Source organism: Equus asinus, chromosome 20 (genome assembly GCF_041296235.1).
Source record: "Equus asinus isolate D_3611 breed Donkey chromosome 20, EquAss-T2T_v2, whole genome shotgun sequence".
Classification (NCBI taxonomy): Eukaryota; Metazoa; Chordata; class Mammalia; order Perissodactyla; family Equidae; genus Equus; species Equus asinus.
In genome coordinates this window covers 83,282,254-83,305,575 of record NC_091809.1, presented here as the reverse complement: position 1 = coordinate 83,305,575, position 23,322 = coordinate 83,282,254, and the positions used below count along the sequence as shown (strand labels likewise).

The window sequence follows — 23,322 nt, the reverse complement described above, 5'->3', positions numbered from 1 at the left end:
CGAGCCCTCCGATGCCTGCTCCTGGTGTACCGCTCCCTCTCCATCAACCCACAACCGGGGTCCTGTGACCAGCTGATGTAGGAGAAGCATCTCCAGCTGGGTTTACAAATGATTTTGCATTATACGCTAATACTAACCAAAGCCTGACTGTTACAGTATTATAACTCCATACAGAGGTGGCTCTGAAAAGGCAGGAGAAGAGAAATCCTCCCTACAGGTAAAACTTAGAGCAACAGATCCGATTGTTCATTTTGCTTGGTTGGCGAGATAGCTAGAATTTCAAATCCAGGCTGATTCATGGGCAGTGGCTAAGGGTTTAGTTGAAAAGTCAAAGCTTGGAAAAAACAATGTAAAGCTGCTGACAGGGAGATCTGAGGGGAAATGATGTGACCGGACCTCTCCGAATGGATACAGAGGGGGAGGGTTACTTGTGTCCCATGTGAACGCTCCCAGAGACTATCCACTGCAGCCAAGCCTCTCAGTGACCAGGTGGACAAGATGGCCTAGTCCATGAGTGTCGGCTGGATACCCCGGCACTTGCCAAACAGCCTTGGCAGCAGGGAAGGAGGCTACACACTTCGTCACCAAAGCAGATCTGGCCACCACCCCGAGCACCCCACCTGCCAACAGCAGAGGCCAGTGCTGAGCCCCCACCATGGCACCATTTCCAGGAGGATTGGCTGGGCATCTAGCAGGAGGACAACTACAGCGGACACCTTCTTCACAGCAGGAGCAGTGATATTTTCCTCACTGGAATAAATACGCATTTTAGATACAGATTTTCATTCTCTGACCACAATGTTCTGAAAGCATCACCATCTGTGAACTCACAGAATGTCTTATTCATTATCCCGGGACCTCACATAACATTGTTTCTAACCATGGACCACATTTCATGGCAAAGAAGTGCAATAACGTGCTCACAGACATGGAGTACTCCATCACGCAGAAGTAGCTGACCTAATAGAATGGTAAAACAGTCTTTTGATGATTGACAGTCTTTTATTTATTGCACTAACTAGAAGACCACCCCCTGCGAGGTCGGGGTGCTGATTTACAGGATGAAGTATCACATAAACCAGGAACCAATAATGATGCTTTTTCTCTCACAACCAGAACACAAGGGTCTAGGAATTAACGAATGAAAATGAGAGTAGTTCCTCTTACAATTATACCTAATAATCCACCTGCAGCATTTTTGCTTCTCATTCTTGCAACTTTGAGCTCTTCTGAGTTAGAAGTCTGAGTTTTCTAGGGAGGAATACTTTTACAGAAGACGAAAGAACAATTCCACTTAACTGGAAGTTGAGTTTGCTACTGGCCACATGCGTTCCTCATTCTACTGAACCAACAGGCAGGATAAAGACAGGTGCACTATATCGGCTGGGTGATTGATACTGTTTATCGAAAGTAGATATGACTGCTGTTATGCCTTGAGGGCAAAAAGGAATATGTTTGGAATCCAGAGGATTATCTGGTGTTCCTCTTAGAAGTGTCATACCCATTAGTCAAAGTTAATGGAATTTTTGCAAGATGAAAAGAGTTCTGGAGAGGGATGGTGGCGATGGTTGCACAACAATGTGAATACTGAATGCCACTGAACTGCACACTTAAAAATGGTTAAGATGGGAAGGCCTCTGACAGGGAAAGGAGGGGGGTCTGAGCTGGGCCTTGGAATATGGACAGATTCTACATAAGAAGAGAATGTAATGGTCACAAGCATGGTCTCTGGAGTCAGACGGACTTGGTTCAAATCCTGGCCTGCCACTTACTAGGCTTTGTAACTCTGGGTGAGTTATTTAACCTATCTGTGCCTTAATTTCCTCGTCTATAAAACGGAGATAATAATAGGACACTAATAATAATAGGGTTGTCGTGAAGATTAGATGACTTAATACACATTAAGTGCTGAGAACAGTATCTGGCACATAGTAAGCACCACATATGTGTTACTATTATTAAGAGAGGAAGGACCAGTGCATTCTAGCTAGAGGCATGGCCTCAGCAGGTGTACAGAATGGGAATATGCAAAATTTATTTAGAGGGTTTATGAAGGGGAATAGTCTGGCAAGAACCATATCCACAACTTACCCATGACCAATCAGAGGCAGGGGGAGTGACTTTCCAGCACCTGTGTCTCTCCTAATGGTACCCATCTGAGGCCTCCTCATCCTTTGGGGCCCTGCTTCCATGGCTGCTTTCTCTGGGAGCTACGGTAGGTGGCTTTCTCCCTGCTTTGAGCACTCAGAGCCTATCTTCACAGCACTTCTGAGCTGCTTTGGACTATTCCCTTGGATGCTTGCACCCAGACAAAGGCTCATGAGGGAACACATGGGACGGAATCTGGGATCTAGAACTTACTGCTCTGTGACAGCCAAATTGGGTGGCAGGGAAGTGAGCCCATTGCCTGTGAGCAGCAGAACACGGAGGTGTGGCAGAATCCCCAGATCACAAATGGCCTCTGCAGTCAGGCTGTTGAAGGAAAGGTCCAGGAACTATGGTGCAAAGATAAAAGATGGGGCACTTTGCGTGACAATAATGCTTGTACATGAGGTGGGAGCTAGCTACTTTTTTTAACTTTCTGGTGGCCCCATCACCCACAGGCTAAAACCCTCCTGACTCCACATTAACATTCAAGGTCTACTAGAGTCACTTCCCAACCTATCTGCCAGCCTTAGCTCCCACTACAAACCTTTGTGCTGCTGGCCAAAGTGACTCCTCCCTGTTCCCTGCGCCCCCCACCTAGAGATCTCTTCTTAGCTTTTCACTCAATCAGGAATGCCCTTTCTCCATGCATCTGAATCTAAGCTCCAAGAGGCCAGCTCAAAAGCTGCCTCTTTATAAAATCTTTCCTAATTCCCCAGCCAGGAGGAATCTCTCCTTCCTCTGACTTTGAGTGCTTTGTTTAGACTGCTCTGGGGGATTTCTCACAGTTGGCTAGGTTATCTGGGATAGGTGGATCTATGCCTGAGGAATAGGGATACTGGTACACGGATGTGCCTTGCAGAGTCCAGGCACACACTGGTGGACTAGACCATAAACTCTCTGAGGTCAAGGGCCATGCCACTCTGTCACTGTATCCTTATAACTTAGCATAGGACCTGGCACATAGTAGGTGCACATTAAAAAAGTCAGCTGAAGTGAACTGGCTTATGAGGACAATGACCCAAACTATCATCTCAACATCAACCACTTCCCAACTGGCCACCTAGATTCAAAAGATAGTTGATTGGGATCAGGGGACCGACAAATCAGGAAACTGGGTTTCTCTCTGCAAAGACACAGGCAACTAGGATAAATGACATCAGCCCAGTCTTTGCTCTCTCTCTTCTGAGCCTCTCCAGACACTCACTTTAGCTCTTATGTACAAGTCTGCTCCCTCTAATCCATTCTTCATACAGCAGCCATAGTGGTTTTTTTTTTCCTTCTTCTTCTCCCCAAAACCCCCCAGTAGACAGTTGTATATTCTAGTTGTGAGTGCCTCTGGTTGTGCTATGTGGGACACTGCCTCAGCATGGCCTGATGAGCAGTGCCATGTCCATGCCCAGGATCCGAACTGGTGAAACCCTGGACCGCTGAAGCAGAGCATGAAAACTTAACCACTCGGCCACGGGGCCAGCCCTGCTGGTGGTTTTTCTAAAACACAGTTCTGACCCTATTACTCCACAGCTCCAAATCCTACAATGGATCCCTACTCCATAGGATAAGCTTCAAACTCCTTAGAAAGGCTTCCAAGGCTCTCCACGGTCTCTCTCTGGTTACCTCTCCAGGCTTATCTACCACTACAGTCTATTGTGTCTCTCTCCATCTCAACCACACTGAGCTGTTTCACCACTGTTCTAGCTCGGCAGCTCGCAAACCAAGGCCTGTAAGCCAAATCTAGCCAGCTTTGCATGGCCCATGAGCTAAGAATGATTTTACATCTTTTAATGGTTGAAAAAAATCAAAAAAATAACATTTTGTGGAAATTATGTGAAATTCCAATTTCAGGATCATAAAGTGTTATCGGAACACAGCCGTGCTCATTTGTTTACAGACTGTCTATGGCTGCTTTCCTTCTACCACAGCAGAGCTGACTAGTTATGACAGTTATGACTAGTCGTGACCATGTAGACCGCAAAGCCTAAAATATTTGCTGTCTAGCCCTTACAGAAAAAGTTTGCTGACCCTTATTCTAGCCACTTTGGCCGTTTAATGTTGGGTCCAAATTTGCTTAGACTTCAGGGCAGCTCAAAGAAATGAATAGTCTTAGAATCACAGGTCACAGAATTTCACAGCTGGCCCAGAATTTACAAAAGGGGAAACTTAAATCCCAGAGAGGGCAAGTTACTTGGCCAAGGAGGCACGCCAGGGTGGTGGCAGGACCGAGACTAGACACAAGGGCTCCTGAGTTTCTGGCCACGGCTCCGGCTGACCCTTTTCCAGACTTGTCTGCAGAGAATCAAATCATGGCGAAGTTAAGTTTTTCTAAATTGACTCCTGAAGAATTCTGCTTTGGGTGGCAGCCTTCCTGGCAAACAAGGACAGAAGATTCCTAACCTGGCTACTGCCTCTGCTGACTCACGTCAAGGTTTATTACACGTCAAGGTATTCATTACCGTGAGCTGCAAATTCAGGACATTTGACAGGTTTATCCTTCTTCTTAGTGAGCCCTTGCAAATCACAGAGAGATGAAAACAAATGATTCGCCAGGAGATTTCCTCTTCTCATTTATATCCGGCATCTTGACTTTGGTCTGCTCTCTTACGTAAATAAATTCCCTTGGGTGAGGCCTTCCAAAAAGCCAACCATGATCAACCAGTAGATCCAAGCTAGTCTACTGTGGGGTCAGAGTCTGTAGTCATATCCCCTCACCACAGCCCACTGGCACTTAAGACAGGGGTTTGAAATGGTAGGAGTGAGCAAGGCAAGATGTCTGGCACAATGTATGACACACAGGAGCTCAATAATGACTTTTAAAAAAAGTAAAAAAATACGTGGAAGTTCATTAGAAGCTCCCAAGCCTGCAGGTCAAGGAAATGGCTCCCTGTATCTCTAGGAATCTGGAACCTGTTTCCCACTGCCTATGCTCAAATGTAACAAAACGTGTTTTTAACAAAGCACAAAATTGCTTCATTTGTTGTAAATTTACTCTCTCTTTGTTTTATTGAACTTTCAAGAGCTTTGCTTCCTGGACAGATCTCAGGACCACTTCCGTTCCAAATCACAGTAAATCACTGTTATCCTCAATATGACTTGAAGCCAAGGAGAGAAGCTACCATTAGATTCAGTGCAGCACGCTTAAGAATGCAAGGACATATAATCCATTTTAGCAAGATTGCCAGCCCAAGCAGTTAAAAATTTTTAAGACTTTGGCATATAAAGGGTATCAAGTCTCTGAAAAATTCACTCCTGTGGAAGGTCTCTCTCTCCCTGGCAAACCAGGTTAAGTGAAGCTTTTGTGAAGAATCGCTGGCTCTTGATGTTTGCAGATTAAATAATTTAAGTTAGCAACTCTTTGAGATCAATCCCCAGGTTCTGACATGCAGACATCTTGCTGAGGTTTGAACCTGAAATACTTCTATGATAGGGCCAAAGTATGGGCAAGAGTCCATTATTGAGTGAGGGAGCCCAGCCAGATGCCCAGCCCCACACCTCACTCCAGTTCTGTCGTTCTCTGCTCTCCACGTACGCGGTGACTCTCAGGTAGTGATAAAAGCTTTGTTTCTTTGTGAAAAGTGGCCCTAAAGTTTTCATGAAAGTTGAAGAGGTGATTAATTTGAAGTATGAAAACATGCATAGAAAATGCATGACTATGGCAAATTTAATCAGGAGAAAGACAAGAATGCAAATTTTTCTGTATTTTCGAATCTGGGGTTTGGAGAACAGCTGTGGATGTACAAAGGTCAAGAGTCTGCTGGAGAACCCAGAGGAGACCTATTTTATTTCAATCATCCCTGGGCCTATGGTCTAGGCCCATAGCCTGCCTTATCCAAGCCCGCTGAAAACAATCTGGCTCACTCAGACCAGAATGGGTCTCTGGAATCAGTCCATAATGCCTCAAGTTCAGCTGGTCCAATCTGCTGTGCCTAGCACTTAATGTCCATGGTTCCTCAACCCCTATTGGATCCAGATCTCCCCTCCAACTCTCCTTCCTTGAATATTCTGTTTAACTCACTTTTCTGCACAGACGTCTTTGGACATGACCTTTGGCATTTATTTTCTAGGACCATGCACCATGGCCATAGGTATAATATATTCTCATCTATTTGCCACTGCTGCCACCACCACCACCACCGACCCTGCCAGCCTCTCCAGAGGACTGCCTGGAAGCAAGGGTCTGGCTGTAAAGGCCCAGAGAGCCCATTCCCAACAGTTACAAGCAGTAGAGACTTCCCCATCCATTCCTTACAGAGAATCAAGTGGGCACCAAAAACTCCCTACCTCCAACTTACTTCCAAGGACTTAAAGTCGCCATATTTCACGTAGACTGTTTTGATGTTGTTAAATGCGAGCTCCAGTTCCTTTAAGGCTGGAAATGTGTGAAACGCCTCTACAGGGGAAGGAGAAAGAGAGAATCTGCAGCTTGGGAAGGACTTAAGAGAAAGATATTAACAGTGGTCATTTACTGCTTCCCACTGGGTTAGGTCAAGCACTGTGTAAGGTGCTTCCCATACACGGCCTCTAACTCTAACAACCCTGAGAAATAGGCATTACTACTTCCATTCTACTGCGGAGGAAACTCAGGCTCAGTGAGGCTGAGTGATTTGCTAGAAACAGAACTGCTGGCAAGTGGAAGGGCCAAGAATTGAATCTAAGTCTAACACCAAAGCCCATTTAAAAATTATCTATAGCATTTCCAATCATAAAAGTAAAAATGCCCACCAAAAAGGTCAAAAAACACAGAAAAATAAAATTTCCCTTTAATCTTAACACCCAGAGATAAGCATTGAAAGTTTCATGTATAATACTCAGACTTTTTCTCATGTGTATACTGAAACACACACACTTTGCACAAAAATGGAATCGTACCATACACATTGTATTGTGACTTGGTTTTTTTCCCTTAATAACATGACTTAAAGATTGTTCCATGTCAAAACATATAGATCTGCATAATGTCTGAATGACATTCTATAGTATAGACATACCCTAGCTTATTTAACCATTCCCCTACTGATAGCCTTTAGATAAAAAAATAAGAACACTTTTTCCCTTCTGTGTGAGAACTGGACCTTGGGTTAACAATCTAGCTCTGTTTCCCTGGTAATCTGAAGCAAATGGTACGGTAACTGTGTTACTAGGCAATATCGCTATGGTAAAAATGACCCCAGATTGCTAACTGACATCTGGACCAGGAGAAACTACAAACATCTGATGGGGGCACCATCACTTTGGGCTTCCCTGTGTGTGGTGACTCCTATAACTGGACATGTCCAGGAGCTGTGTCCATGGAGGGTTACAGTGGCTACTTGCTCCTGTGGGAAATGAGGTTTATAAGCCAGGGTGGCTCCTGCATCCACCCAATGAGAACCTCACTGCCTCGGACCTGAGCTGGGTGCCACAGAGAATGGGTCACAGATGGCAGTGTGGACTGCTCCATCAACTGCTGTGAGGACTCCAGTGAAGAGGAACTGCTGATGCTGTGCTGCTGGCATACTGTGTGGAGTTACTCAGAGCCTTCTAAGTGAGCCTGGTGTCAGTGTGGCCTGTGGTGGTTTTGTGAGTTAGAATGTTCACTAGGGCCTATTAAAAAAGACTGGTAGGTATTTCAGGAAGTTGCCAATGAACATTCTTGTACAAGTATATTTCTGTGGAATAAATTCCTGGAGGCAGAACTACTAAATTAAAGGCAATGACTATTTTGAGAGACATTGTCAAACTGCTTTCCAAAGATATTGAACCAATTTTTTATTACACTTCTGCCAGTTGAATAACGAAGGTATCCACTTCCCCACTAATGCTGGCTGTCATCAGTCCTTCTCATTTTTGCCAACATTTGATAGGCAGAAAATAGTTTTTGACACAGTTTTAATTATTAGTGAGGTTGAGCATCTTTTCACGCGCCTGTTGCCTTTGTATTTCAAGCCCATGTTCCTGCAGGCCACACTGTTTCCTCAAGGGCAGGGACTTCGTCACACGCTTCCTTAAAAACACCTCTTAATCTCAACACATACCAAACTTAACTCATCTTATGTCTCCCCAAACCTGCCTCTCCTCTAGCACTCTCTATCTCAGTGAATCCCCTTGGTTCCTCTCTCTCTTCGTATGCCCATTAGTTACCAAGTCCTGTTATTTCTACCTCCTCCTGAATCTTTCTCTCTCAATTCCCTTCACCCCTGTGGCCAAGCCCTGGTTCAGGCCTCCCCGCCCCTCCCCTGGAAGCATGAACTGTCTCCCAGTTCCCCTGGACTCCATCGTCCTCCTTGTAAGCCACCCTCCTCACAGCCACCACTGAGCCTCTCTATTTAAAAGCCTTTGAAGGCTCTCTTCTGCCTGTAGGATTAAGTCCAAGTCACTCCGGGCCCTTAAGAATCTAGTCCCTATGGACCTTTCTAGTCTCTATTCTCCCCTATCCACCTCCTTTACACACATATGACGCCTTTTCAGGGTCCCTGATCAGGCACTGCCCTGTCGGCCTGAAATGCCTCCTTATCTTCCAGCTCCTGAGTCACTCCTTCTCGTTCTCTAGGTCTCAGCTCAGGAGCTCCTCTTTGCAGAAGTTTCTCCTGACACTTTGGCCCTGGCTGAAGTCCCACTTATATGCTTGTATAGCATTTCCTGATTCCCTCTATCATTGCACTTACTGCATCCTGCTATAACTGTCTGTGTCTGAGCCCATCTCGCCCACCAAACTATAAGCTCACCAGAACAGGAACTGGACACGTTCATTTCTAAAAGCTAAGCAGTCACATAGTCCTGACACCCAGCAGGGGTCGCTGTGGATTTGCTGAATAAACAAGAACTTTCTGCTCCTATAGGAGCTCCTATGGGCTTAAAAACACTTTTACATGTCTGTCTCATCTGAGCCTACAAGGCATCCTGACTTGGGGAGGGAGAAAGGAAAGGAATTATTTCAACTTACAGACAGAGAAGCAGGAGCTCAGAGACATGTTTTAAGTGGGGAGTGCCAGCTCTGGGCTAGGATCCAGGTCTGTGTGTTCTCCAGCGCCCAGCTTATCGCACTCCAAAAAAGAGACGCATGGCCAGTCACGGATGGACGGACAGGCAAGTCCTAACACAAGTGACTGGCTGCCCCGGCCAAGAGGCAGAAGGCAATTTTCAGGGAGAAAAAGCTTACCTAGAGGCAACAGGTTTTCTGAGGCATTGATGTAAATCACAGAATGAAAATGCCTGAAGTCTTTTTCCTTAGCCTGTGGGAAGGCAGTTCAAAGAACACGAGATTAGTTCCCTGCCTGGAGGCCTTGCCAAAGCTCCAGAGATGCTGTCAGAAGGAGCAAAGACCTAGAGGAGTAAGACACATCCTTGGCACAAGCGCAGCCATTTGTTGAGGGCTGGCAGGGCTTTTCTGCTTCTTTTATTTTATGAGAAATAGTTCAAATGTACAGAAAAGTACAGGGAATGACACTCTGAAGACCCATGGAACCACTACCCGGCTTTAATAAATCTGAATATTTTGCTGTCCTTGCTTCAAATTTCCTTAAAGAAATAAAACATTACAGAGTGTTGACTACCCCCCAACACATATCCCTCCCCCGTTGCATTCTTCTCCCTCTTGCCCACAGGTTACAGCTATCCTGAATTGGTGAGTATTCACTCCTATACGGGTTTATACTTATATTTCATACTTGTGTGTCCATAAAGCATACACAGTATTTCTATTTACATGTTTTAAAACTTTACATTAAATGCAGTCACACTGTAGATATCATTCTGCAACCCACCTTTTTCACTCAACGCTATGTTTCTGAGAACACTATGCTCTGTTTACTTGTGTTGATACACATAGATCTTTTGAGATTTACTTATGTTGATACATGTAGCTACAGTTAATTCATTTTAAGTGCTGTACAGTGTAACACAAGCAATCTCTCTTCATATGCCATGGAAGGCTTACAAACCAAAAATATATGCCATAATACCCTGTATATACATTGGCTAATCATGGGCCACAAATTTGGCTCCGAGCTACCTACTAGCCAATGCAAAGAAAGAAACATGACTCATTACATGAGTCACAGTGTCTCTAAGTTAAGAACAAACTAGCATCTCGAGAGAACCATTAGCACTCCTGGCACTGAAAGCTGAGCAGAGAAATTTCTCCTGTAGGCTTTTGGATGGGAACTCAGCATCACACAATGAATCATGCCCCAATAAAATTCAATGGCAAAGTCAAACCCACTTCCATAAGGCTATTTCCTTTAATTCACCTCACATGGGACAATGGCAATACCAAATTCACAGGAAAAGACTGTGTCTGAAAGTTGTTTCTACCCAGTGAGTTCTTGTCTGACCCTGTCCCTCCCTTGTGACCAGATTCTCAGTCCCCAGGGACTGTGGAAGTACAACGGACAAACATCCAGGAGCTACCTCAGGTCTGGCTCACCCCAACTACATCTCTGCTGGCTGGCCTTACCTTGGAGAGCTTCAGGCCGCTCACGTTAATGTTGCACAGGTCTGACGGCTTCCTCACACAGTGGTGCTTCAGCTGGAACACAGTGCAGAGAGTCAGCTTTCAAGGCCCCAACAAAGTATACAATTGGCCAAGACAACAAATGACTCCCTGTGGAGGACGGCGGCCTGATACAGTGGCAAGAGCATGGGCTTTGAAGTTGCTAAGAACAGAGCTGCCATCTCAGCCCTTCCACCTCTCAGTTTCCCATCTGTAAGACGGGGAGAGGAACGGTGACTTTCCAGGGATCTTGGGAGGATTCCTTCCTCTCTGCTCCTTCTCTGTCTTTTCTGGGCCCCACTTCCTCTACCTGGCTCTTAAAAAAATCTGTATTTCTGGGGCTTTACCAATCTCATACATTTGTGATAATCTGTTTGCTTGTTCACACATTCATTCATTCACCAAATATTTACTACGCACTACTTTGGGCCATGTATTATGCTAAATACATCAACAAACTTTCTACTAATCCTAACTAAACCCTTTGACATGAGTATGAGCATCTCCCTTTTTAAATGAGAAAAGCAAAGCTAAGAGAGATAAAGTCCCTTGTGTAAGGTCCCACAGCTAGTAAGTGATAGGTTTGTGATTTGAATTCAAATTTATAATCACTAAATTCTGTGATTTTTTGACTACCATATGTTGCCCCTCATAATTAAAAAGTTACATGGAAATCTCAGCTTTGGAGCTTCTATTTCTGTTTAACCAAACCTCATTCCTTTTTTCTGTTAATCCTTTTTTTATTTATGGTATCTACTATGTTTAGGTATGGAACTAAGCATTGGGAGGACAACAAAGAAAAAGCAGAAATATTTCATGCTTTCACAGAACTTATAACTGCATGGAAGCCAAGTAGCAAGCAAGCATTTCTAAATGTGATAAATATTTTAAAGGAGAAATTCAAGATGCTATGGGAGACAATTTCAGGAGGTCCTAACCTCAGTCTGGAAGTGACAAAATATTTACTTGAAGAAATAACATTTCAGCTGAGACCTAAGAGCTATGTAGGAGTTGGTCCCATGAAAGTGGGTGGCAGGAGTTGTGAAAGCTATTAAAGCAGGAAAAAGCAAGGTGCTTTTCAGAGGATGAAAAACAACAAGATAAGGATGGGAGGCAGTCATTAGATCATTTGGGTCCTTGCTGGCTCTGTAAAGGAGTGTGGATTTTATCCTGCCATCAATGGAAAGCTGTCAGAGGGTTTTTGGCAGGGGGCTGATACACCTGGAAAGGATGAGGAGACAGAAGAGCAAGGGGAGAGACCAATATACCAGACATTGTTAATTACCTTCCCTAGAGCCATTTCTCTACTTCTTCCTTGTTAAAGACCCCCAATGTTATTCACATGTCTCCAAGTGGATGTGTCCTTTAAGCCCCAGCTCCAAGGGATAAGTCTTGACTTGTCTAATCCAACTATGGAGGTCACGTGCCCCTAACCAATGATTGTTGAGACACGTGATATAGGTCTGGCCAAAGAGACACTGGCTGCTGTGGGCGGGAGGCCAGTTCTGGGAAGCTTTTTCTTACTTTTAAAAATAAATATAAGATAGTGGCAACCCCTTTTCTACCTCTGAATGTTATCCTTTACATGTGATGCTGGAGTTGCTGCAGCCATCTTGGGCAATCAGCCCAAGAAGACAAGTTGACAAGGAGATAAGAGCAGAAAGAAGTAGGAACCTGGGCCTTTGAATATGTCATTAAATCAGTAAATTAACCTACTTTGGAATAATAATGCCTCTGGCTTCTTTTTATGTGAAATAAAAGCCTCCTAGTTGGTTTAAACTAGTTAGGAAGTTGCTGAATTAGTCCAATAAAAGATGATGTGGCCCAGATTAGGGTGGTGGCAGTGGAGATGAGGAGAACAATACAGATTTGACCACTATTTAATAAAAGTGCCCAGGCCTGGTAACAGTAGGGGTAGGGCGGTGAGGGAGAGACAAGGGTCACGGATAACCCCAGGTTACTGGCTTGGTGAATGGGTAGATAACAGTGCCATCCTAGAGACACTATAGTAAAGAGTAGAAAAGAGGTATGTTTGGGGCCTTGGAGTAAGGTGACTGGTGCAGTGGGTCAATATGAGGTGCCAGTGAAACATCAAGTGGAACTATCCAATGGTGGGAGGGTATTCCACTACTCAGAAAAACATCCTTGTTGCTTCTGCTATCCAAAGAGGCAGCAGAGGTAACAAGCTATCCTGATTAATGTGGGAATATATATGTTGTTGGAAACAAAGGGAAAAAGAGGATCATTACAGGAAGCGTTTCTGCCCCTCCTCAATACTGTTGTTTCAGTCCTCCTCACCTCCAGTGAGAAGTGGACATAATAATGAAAGAAATTCCACAGGACTCTGCAGAAAATTCCACTACTCACCTTGTGGTGAGATGCAGCCAGCTGCCTCCTCAAAGCTCTCTTTCAACATCTGATCTGTGCAGAAACCCATCTCTCGGGAACCATAAGCAGATCCTGGGAACAAAATAGGCTGCCAGAGAATCCTTCTCAGGGAGCTAAGAGAACTGGATTGCACATTAATATTGGTTTACAAAATGTGTCTTTCTTTGCAAAGCCACTGAGGCATTGCACAGAGCAGATGTGAAACTACCTGGCTGGTCTCCAACACAGCCACCCCAGTCCTCTCCGTAAAGCCTTCCCCAGGCACTGGGTAATATCTGGTCGGCTTCCCTGGCCTTCAGCCAGACACTAAACCCAAAGGACAAAGGTTACAGAGTGTAGGACCTCCCCAGTCCCCTTGATCCTGGAGAGATCTCACCAGAGCAGAGCAGAAATTTGGAATTTTAAATTTACTGTTGCCCCTGACCTACTCCTTTGCCTCTCCAACTCAATTAAGAGGTTTTACCTGATATAGTGTAAAGGCACAGGCTCTGGAGTCAGCAGCCCAGAGTTCTAATGCCGAGGAGTTCTAATCCTGAGTAGACCAGAGTTCTGATTACTAGCTGTGGGACCTAGGCCAAGGCAAATTACCTCAGTTTTCCCATCCACACAACAGCAACAATAGGGATGATAATACCTATCTCACAAGGTGGATGTAAAGAAAGCTTTGGGTCCCTTCATCATCCTGGTTGTACATTCTGATCATTTGCCAAGATCACTCTAGTAGTGTGGGGTGGGTTGGGAGTAGTTGCACCAGAGTAGAGCAGGGCAAGTCCTTGCCCTCCACCAAGACAATCACCAGCGATGCTGCCAGCCATTCCAGGATGTATTAACTCTCACCAGAAAAGCCCGGTCCAGCACACGTCCAGGAACGTCCGCTTGGCTTTCCCGTCGAGGCCCTTTCTTCCCTCCAACCTCAAAAGAAACCTTCTTCTGGCTTTCCTGACCTTCTGTTGGTGCCTCAACCACACCCTTGGGCTTCCTCTTGAGGTTACATTTTCGAGCCATTAACCAGTATCCTCGGCCTGTTGAGAAGATCAGAACAGTGAGAAGGAACAAACTTCTCCAAAGCCACAATTAGAGCACTTACAGAATGTTTATCTATAACACTAAAACCAAAAATAGCTCCTCATTACCTCAAATGCACCAGATACTGTGCTGCTGCTGGGGCTGGGGGGATGTCCACCTACCTATCTCATTTAATTGGCCCAAGAACCCAGTGAAGTTATATTACTGCTCCCATTTCACAGATGAAAAGGCTAAGACTCAAAGAGGTGGAATAGCTTGTCCAATTCCTTCCTCCACAATTTTGCCTCCAACCTCTAATTGCTCCTTCAAGACCTCAGATCAAGCACTCCCTGTTCTGTGAAGCCTTCCCTGACCCCCCTCAGCAGAGCTGATCACTCTTTCCTGTGCCAACTATTTACTACCACCCCCCAACCCCCTGCCCATTTGTCATCTCTTGGGGAAAGTCCAATGTGTGACATCAACTCAATGGTCTCCATCTTCCCAGACCTTTCTCTGGATTCTATCATTATAGGGGAAAGGTTGCATTCAGAGCTCAGGATGAGATAATTATAGGACAGTTAGTATTTTTAAAAACTACAATACATGTTCACTGTAGAAAGAACTAGAAAATGTATGTAAGCAAAAAGAAGAATATGCGGTTTACTAGTAAGCCTACCTAACAAAAATCATGACAACAGTCTAGAATCTGTTCTCTCCTTCATCAGCAGTTTATTTACTACAAGGCATTCAATACAATCTGTAATTATTCATTCACTTGTTTATTGTCTGTTTTGGAAGAGCACAGACTTTGTCTGATTCATTCATCTCACTATTCCCAAGGCCTGTACAGAGCTTACCACACTGTGAGTGTTGCCGAACGAATGGCTGAACAAACCGTGAGCCACAGCCTCCCACCTATGATCATCCATTCAGAACTTTTCTGAGCATGTACTTTGTGCTGTGAGTTGGGCTATGGAGAGGAATATGACAGAGGCTCTGACTCAAAGGAGCTCAATAATATAAGGGGTCCTGTGAAAGCCCAGAGGGGAGCTACCAGGCTAGGACATGAGCTAAATCCAGTAAGGTGAAGGTTGACTAGGTGGAGATAGAAAAACCAGGCAGCCTGAGCAGAGGGAAGAGATCAAGGAGTACCCATGGGTAAGAAAGATCCAGGCACTCCATTTCCCATGGCTGTCCCCAGCTAGGGCATGGACTTTTGTCCTATCCCAATACCCCTGACTTCTGGAGACTCCAGACTGAGTTGGTCCCCAAACCCCCAACATGGCCGGGACGGAAGGCTCAGAGTGTGTCAGGAGATGAACATGAGGGAGAAGAGATGAGACTGGGGAGATTAGCAGTCAGATCAGAAAAGGTACTGAGGACCAGAATAAGGAGCTTGGGTTTTAATGGGGTGAGCTTTTAGCAGGAAGAGTATCCATGGGAGGGTTTGTTTTTCTATAATTTTTCATTTTAAGATAATATGAGACTTCCAGAAAAGTTGTAAAAATAGTAAAGAGTTCCTGTACAGCTTTTACCCAGTTTCCCTAATGTTAACATCTTATATAATCATAATACAAGGATTGAAACGAAGCAATTAACACTAGTACAATATCAGTAACTAATCTATAGCCCTTCTTTGAATTTTGCCAGTTTTCTCATCAGTGTCCTCTTTCTGTTCCAGTAACCAATCCAGGATCTCATATTTTATTTAGTTGTCATGCCTCCTTAGTCTCCCCCAATCTGTGACAATTCTTCAGTCTTTCTTTTTTCTTGTGTGATCCTGACACTTTTGAAGAGCACTAGTCAATTATTTTGTAAAAAGTCCCTCATTTTGAACTTGTGTGATGCTTCCAATAATCAGACTAAGGCTTTGCATTTTGGCAAAACTACCAGAGAAGTGATGCTGTGCTCTTCTCAGCACATCATATCAGAGGGCACACGATGTCAGCATGTCTTATTACTGGTGATGTCAATTTTGGTCACTCAGTTAAGGTGGTGTCGGCCTGGTTTCTCTACCAAGAAGTTACTATTTTTCTCTTGTAATTAATAAAGATACCTTGAGACTATGCATATATTGTGTTTCTCATCATACTTTGACCCACTAATTCTAGCATCGGTTGATGGTTAATTGTATCTGTCACCTTAACTAAGCTATGATAAGGAGTTATTCAATCAAACACGAATCGAGGTGTTGCTGGGAAGGTGTTTTGTAGACGTGGCTGACATCTACAATTAGTTGACTTTAAGTAAAGTAGACTATCCTTGATAGTGTGTGTGGGCCTCACCCCATCAGTCAAAAGACCTTAAAAGCAAAATTTTGCCTTAAAACAGTAGCATCAGCTCCTCCGAGTTTTCAGCCTGTCCCCACTACAGGTTTCATATTTGCCAGCCCCCACCATTTCATAAGCCAATTTCTTGAAATACATAATGCATATATGTGTGTGTCTATATACAGTCATGTGCCACATAATGATGTTTCAGTCGATGACAGACTGCATGTACGGCAGCGGTCCCATAAGAGTAGTTCCATATAGCCTAGGTGTGTAGCAGGCTATACCATCTAGGTTTGTGTAAGTACCCTCTATGATGTTCACACAACGACATCACCTAACAACGCATTTCTCAGAATATATCCCTGCCATTAAGCAATGTGTGACAATATATACACAAATACACACAAATGTATATGGAAACAGAACAAGAAGGAGATACATATATATATCCTATTGGTTCTATTTCTCTGGAGAACCCTGATACAGCATCCAAAGAAGTTTCTTACCTGTGAAAATTATTATTGTTATGTTTTAATAGTGATTTTCTATTTCCCTCATTCCTTCTACATTTATTAACTGGAATTCTACTGTAAGGAAGAGCTGTTCCTCCTCCCCAACTTATTTATGTATTGATGTATGTATAAACATTTATTTATATCAGTATGGGCTCATGGATATTTATTCATTCTATGGTTTACAACCCAATTCTACCTTTATTTGCTTTTTGGCTCAGACTGTCCCAGCTTTGGCCATCGGGAGCTCCTTCAAGTTGGCTCCTATGTCCTTTTGACACACCCTCATCATTTTTCTGAGCACTTCTTTAGTTTCCGGCACCATACAATGTACCAGGCTCAAATGTACCAGGAAAAAGTGTATTTTTCCTGCCCCAGCCTAGGAAACAACTTCTTCTCTGAGGAGCCCTGGCTCCTTTTATTGGAGAATGGTATTTAGAAACCAAGATCTAGGCACCAGGCATGCTCTTCGAGACTGTGGTGTCACTGCTTTCAGTGGACTAGGAAATATAGGTACATATACCAACACATGCAGATACACACAGCTCTGTCCATGTCTCTATCTGTCCATCTATGTGTGTATGAGGGGGTGTGGGTGTGAAATCATGAGTTCATACTGGGAGCTCCATAAAGAGGGTTTTAAACAGGTAGGCGGCCAGAGAAAGTCTTTATGTGAAAAACGAAATCACTCTAGAGAAGTGGGAGGACAGGCTGCAGAAAGTTCTTCCAACATTCCACACGCAGAGAAACCAGCAAGTCACTTCATCTAAAGTAAACAAGGGGTACTTCTCCCTTGCTCCACCCTTTCAAAGCAACAAATTCAACCCAGTGAACTCGTACTTCTCAATTAAGTTCCATCTATAGGGCTCTGCTCAGTTTTAGGAGGAGTCCCTGCCCCAGGAGAGTTTTTAACTGGATAAATGTTTGAAAAACTACTTAGCAGACTCAAGTTTAAGCCATTTTATTTAGGAACTTGGCAGAATATGATTACTCATCAAATAAGAAACACGGAGAGGAGGGGACAGACACTGAGGGCTGGAGTAGCTAGACCTGACTTATGGAAGGAAGGAGAAGAGCTGAGCTTTATGGGATGGGAAGAGTTTGGATAACTGGAACAAGGGCTGGAACATTCTGGGCAAATTAAAAAAACCTATATGAAAACAGAGGACTAAGGATTTGGGCATAAAAAAAGGGAGTGCGGTTGTAGCAAAGGATAAAGGGAGGTTAGACTCTGAACATAGAACAGTGGGTGAAGGAGCCAGCAGTGAGAAGTCACTGAACCGAAGGGAACACTATGGTTAGATATGCACTTTAGAAGGCTCCCTGAGGCTGCTGGGGGAAGATGGACTGGAAGGGACGGGACTGGGTGGGACAAGGAACAGCAGTGAAGGGGCTGGAGAGGAAGACATGGATATGAGACATTCTAAAGCAGGAGCTGGGTGTGAGGCAAAGGTACCCATTTGAGAAGTCACCTGACCTTCCTCTGGCATCCGAAGCAGATTTTTGGCTGGAAAGCAGTTGTTCAGGTAAGGATTCCCATCATCCAGCTTGTAGATTCCTGAGGAGGCCATCTTCCTGAGAGCCAAGCAAGGGAAGTGAGGAAGTAGAAGAGTGAGAAGACACAGCATTGCTCTCTCACCCCAACGCAGCTGTGATCCTCCAGGACCACCACATGGTACACACACCCCATAGCTGAGGTCCTAGAGGCCCACTGCCCTGCTTCAGAAACAGGTTGGCCCTTTAGATGAAGAGGGAGACGAGGCCCTGGGTTTTTCATTTCAATCAATCCTAACTCAGTGGGACACTGGAAAGATCATCTTTGGGCTCAGGCAGACCTGGTTTGAATCCTGGCTCTGTCTTCCCTCGCTCTATGACTGTAAAAGTTACTCTTCTCCTCTGAGCCTCAGTTTCCTCACCTGTAAAATGGGGGTAATAATACCTACCTTAACAGAGAGATGAGAGGATCAGGTTAGAAAGGCATGCCTGGTACATATGAAGTGCTTGCTAGAAAGGTTCTTTAACAGAGTTCAGGGAAGAGGGGGCTCACATTTTAGGGAAGATGATGCGTGAATAATGAGATTTGAGCTGGATAAATAGGATTTGAAAGATGAATTGAGTTTGCTGAGGGAAAGAAGGATAAACATGCCAAACAGGAAGGGCCACAGGGCTGAGGGAATGGTGGTGGGCACGTGTGGCACAGTGAAGAAACAACCTGACCCAGGAGAGAGGCTGTGTGTTTGTGAATCTTGGACACTATGGCTGGACAGGAAGGACAGTGTCTGCTCCTGAGGGCCTGCAGTGCCAGGCTAGAAACTCAGGCTCCACCCTGTAGGGAACTGAGAGCCACGGACGATATCTGAGCTGGGGAGACCCATGACTCAAGCTGTGCTTTAGAAGGAGGTCTGACAAAAATAACGTTAGGTGAAATTGGATTCTATTAACTGGTCACTGAGACATGACAATTCCAGCTCAGAAATACTGTTCCAATGTACTTTTCTCTGTCTTTCACCATTTCCCACCTAAAATATTGCCACAGTCTTCTGGCTGGATTCCCACTGAGCATGAAAGCCAAATGCTTGAGCCTGGTCTTGAAGTCCCTGGAGTCCTCTGTCCTAACCTTTCCAGTTCCAGTTAGCCCTGCCCATCAGGCTCACAGAATCATCTTCTATTCCCAAAACATACCACTCACAATGAGTCTTCCCTGCCTTTGTTCTTGGTGTTCCTTTGACCTAAAACAGCCTTCTCCATCTTGTTCATCTGGTTGATCTCATGCTTTAAGATTCAGGTCATATGCCATTTCCTTTAGGAATAAATCGCTAATCAAAGATCTAAATTTCTTAAGCCTTGAGCTCTTAGAGATTTGCGATTTTTCTTTAAAGGCATCTAACCATTCCCAAAACTACTTTGGGACAGCTTCAAACAACTTGGGGTAGCAGAAGTTTGGGAGCCTGTTTGCCCCTTGCCAGGGGAAGGGAGGCCATGTGGGACCCTGAGATGGAGGATCTGGGAAGAGATTCATTAAAAGGAAGAAGGAGAGTGAAGAGCTGGGATCGAGTGTTTCCCAGAAGTGACAAATAAGAAAAGTAGAATGGTGTGGTAGGAAGGGCAACAATTTTGGAGACAGGAGGCTTAAAATTGAGTCTAGTTTCTACCACTAAGCTGAGTGATCTTGGGCAAATAATTTTACTTCTTTGTGCCTCAGATTTCTCACATAGAAAATGAGGATAAAAACCTGTACCTCAGAGAATTGCTGTAAGGATTAAATGAGGAAATGAATAGAAAAAAAGCTTCTTTCTAGACCTGGTCCAGATGCCACCCCTTCCACAAAGCTTTCACTGAACCTCCCAGAGGGAAATAACTGCTACTTTGGCTAAATCCTGGAGTATTTCCTCTACTTCTTTTTCATGGCTGGAGCCCCTTCTACTTCATAAAATTACTAACAATCATGTGGGGGCTCTTTCAATGGTCTATGAACCTTCCAGTCTGGAAACATGTCTAATTCACTGTCTCTTCTTCCACCCTTGGAATGCTCATAGGAAACATCCAATAAACGTGTCAGCCAAATGAAGGGATACAAAGGTACTCCCAGGGCCAAGGGTTTTTATACGTATTTCTTATCTCCCTAATTAGACTCTAAGCTCCTCCAGAGGAAAGACAGCATCTATGGTGCTCATCTCTTTATTCCCAGCAACTAACACAGCATCTGGCACATAACAGATTCCATAACTATCTGCGAAATGAATGAATGATGTTGATATCTTCTTTGGTCCAACACAGGGCACTGTGAATTTCCTGATCCCTAAGCACCCTAAAAATGGTTGGAGGCCCCTCCCACAACACCCTCTACTTCTCCTAGTATAGTACTTACCACTTTATTAAAATTGTTTGCTCCACTACCCACTTCCCACCTGCTGTAGGGCATATAATACCTCATTCACCTATGTAATCCTACACCTAGCACAGACCTTAGAATTCACTAAAAAATGTGTTGGGGAAGATGAATGGATAGATGGATGGATGGGGAAAGATCAATAGTCATTGAGTCAATCTGTCTTTTAGGAAGTCTCTCATGTGACCAACCACATGTATCTGTTAGATAGGTGAATGAATGAATGAGTAAATAGCTGGCTGGGAGACGTCAGAGATGACGACTGTTGGAAAAGGCTCCAATAACTTACAGAATATAGGGAACTTGCTTCTGGTCTGCGTAGTACTTACTTGATCTTTGACCTTGGGAAAGGCCCCTTGACTTCCTTCTTTTTATGTTTCTTCACCTGTAAAATATGTATTACACTCCTTCTTAGCTTGCCATTCAGAGCCTTGAATTTTCTCATTAATTATATCCTACTGTGATGCTTCTGCTTCAAAAAGTGTCTCACCTGGGGCCTAGAAAAATACCACAGGACTAAAGACCCCAGAAATAGACAAAGAGATAGAGACAGAGACAAGGATGGGAAGGGGGAGCAGGAGAACAATTTTATGACAATGACGTAGGGCTAGAGGGCTTAAGTAAGATGTGAAAATCATAAATCAGAAAGAAAAGGATCGTTTCTATGCTCATTTACACAAAATAAATTTATGATGGTAAAAGGAGCAAAGACAAAGTTGAAAAACAAGAAACAATCTGGGAAAAGATACTTGCTATGCATATAACACAAAGGCTGGATCAGACTCAAGCAGATGGGGGGCATACAGACCTGGATACAACTAATCACAGAAATTCCAGTTCCCTATGAGGAACACTAGGTGAGAAGGTGTGGATTTACAACTACTGGACGAGGAGGAGCACAGGAACCCCAGGTTACACTATCTAGAAAGTAACCCTAGAAAAGTATGAACTTTATCTGTATGGTGGAAAGAAGAAAGTCCAAGTGCCAGACTTAGAGGCTGCCTGCCTGGTTAGCTGCAGCTACCTCTGGTCTCTATCTTGAACTTGAAGCAGCTAATCTCAATCTAATTGTAGAGCCTCTCAGCTTCAAAACACACACACACGCAATTTTTTTCATCTGCATACATTGCTTGTTCCATTCCTTTGGCCTACCACACTTCTGCCCCTCTTCTTTGCTTGGCTCATATAGGTAGCTTTCCTCTATTTCCCCTCCTCAGGTTGACCCTTCTCTGTGTTACCATCTCAGGTCCACCTCTTAATAGAGACACTCTGCCACATTGTACTTTAATAGCCTGCTTACCTGTCTTTCCCCCACTCCTTATACCCATAACCCTAGGCTGAGAGCCCCACCAAAGCCAGGCCTGGGTCCTACCTATATCTCTATCTCCAGCACCTCAGACAGGTCCTGGCTCATTGAAGAGGTTCAATGAGGGTTTACCGAACTAAACTGAACCATGAACACAATGCCATGGAGCTCTTCATTCTGCCTGAGAAGAAGAAAGAAGTAAGGATCAGGGAAGGCTTCACATTGCAGATGATATCAGAGCTGGGCCTTGAAAAATGAGAAGTTATAAAACATGAACAACGAAAAGCACAGAGGTGAAAAAATCTCATCTCATATTATTCAGTGATAATTATTATCACGAGTGCTAGCTTCACCAAGACAAGTATTTTGCCTGTTATTTAGGGGTACATCCCCAATGAACAGAACAGTGACCTTACATAGTAAGCATTCAAGAAGTGTTTGTTCAATCATTTGGACACTTATGAAGGATTCATGAGGATTAAAAAAAAAGTGATGCAACGTAATAGATCATAGTATAATACAATCCTGTTACGTGCTAACACGAGGTCACTACAGCAGGAGCTCCACGAGGGTAGGGAACAGGTCTGTCTTGATTCCCCAGTATCCTTTATAGAGTTCTAAGCAATGTTGGTGCTCAACAAATATTTGTGGGGAAAAAAATGAATTAATAAAAATCTAGAATACTATTATATCCTAAAACTGTAGAAGCAGAGCGGCAGAAGGAACATACCACGGGTTTTGATGTCAAAAAAAAACCCCTGGCTTCTAAAGTAGGTTCTGACACATGCTATCTGGCCTTGGGGAAGTTCCTAGTTTCCTCATCTGACTGGGCTGTTAGGGGACTAAAGGAGAGGATGGACGTAAATGCACAGAGGACACCGCCAGGCGGACAGTAGGCATTCAGTGAACGCGAGTTCTCTGCAACGAGAAAACATTACTAACAGCTAAGAAGACAGTCACCGGAGAGAATCACCGGCAAGCGTTGCAGCAGGACTAGAAAAGGATGAAAGAGGGGCTCTTCCCGTCCCTTTGGAAACTCTAGATCTGGGGTGGGAGAGACGCTAACCCCTCACGCAAACTAAGTGTCCAGTCGCACCTGCCTCCGGCGTCGCTTCCGCCTTCGAGGTGCCCGCGGGGGCGACGTCCCGGTTAGGCGGGATGCGCGCCTGCGAGCCTCCCGGGGATCTCGGAGCCGCTCCACGGTGGCGCTTGCCACAGCCTTCTCCACTCCTTGGTAACCGCGACGCGGTGGCTCCCTTGTAGGCGGCAACCGGCGGCCGGAGCTTCTAACTACTACAAGTCCCGGCAAGCTCCGCGGCCACTTCCGCAAGCAACGA

The 23,322-nt window shown here is 44.5% G+C and overlaps 1 protein-coding gene across 13 annotated transcripts in view; it reads right to left on the bottom strand.

The window, feature by feature from the left end:
- XRRA1 (X-ray radiation resistance associated 1) overlaps window positions 1-23,218 on the bottom strand; it is a 65,326-nt gene extending 42,108 nt beyond the window's left edge. For 3 of the 13 annotated variants that reach the window (XM_070490691.1, XM_070490693.1, XM_070490697.1), the window contains exons 1-8: window positions 23,082-23,212; window positions 21,009-21,064; window positions 18,268-18,365; window positions 13,838-14,022; window positions 10,577-10,648; window positions 9,281-9,353; window positions 6,435-6,532; window positions 2,362-2,495 (exon numbers count right to left, since the gene is read on the bottom strand). In XM_070490691.1, the coding sequence (XP_070346792.1) occupies window positions 2,362-2,495; window positions 6,435-6,532; window positions 9,281-9,353; window positions 10,577-10,648; window positions 13,838-14,022; window positions 18,268-18,361 (656 nt within the window). In that variant the 5' untranslated portion in view covers window positions 18,362-18,365; window positions 21,009-21,064; window positions 23,082-23,212. Of the gene's footprint in view, window positions 1-2,361; window positions 2,496-6,423; window positions 6,533-9,280; window positions 9,354-10,576; window positions 10,649-12,979; window positions 13,073-13,837; window positions 14,023-18,267; window positions 18,366-21,008; window positions 21,065-23,081 lie in introns of those variants that run through there. The other 10 variants (XM_070490694.1, XM_070490692.1, XM_070490696.1 and 7 more) reach the window with 10 other exon arrangements.
- Window positions 23,219-23,322: the final 104 nt, after the last annotated feature.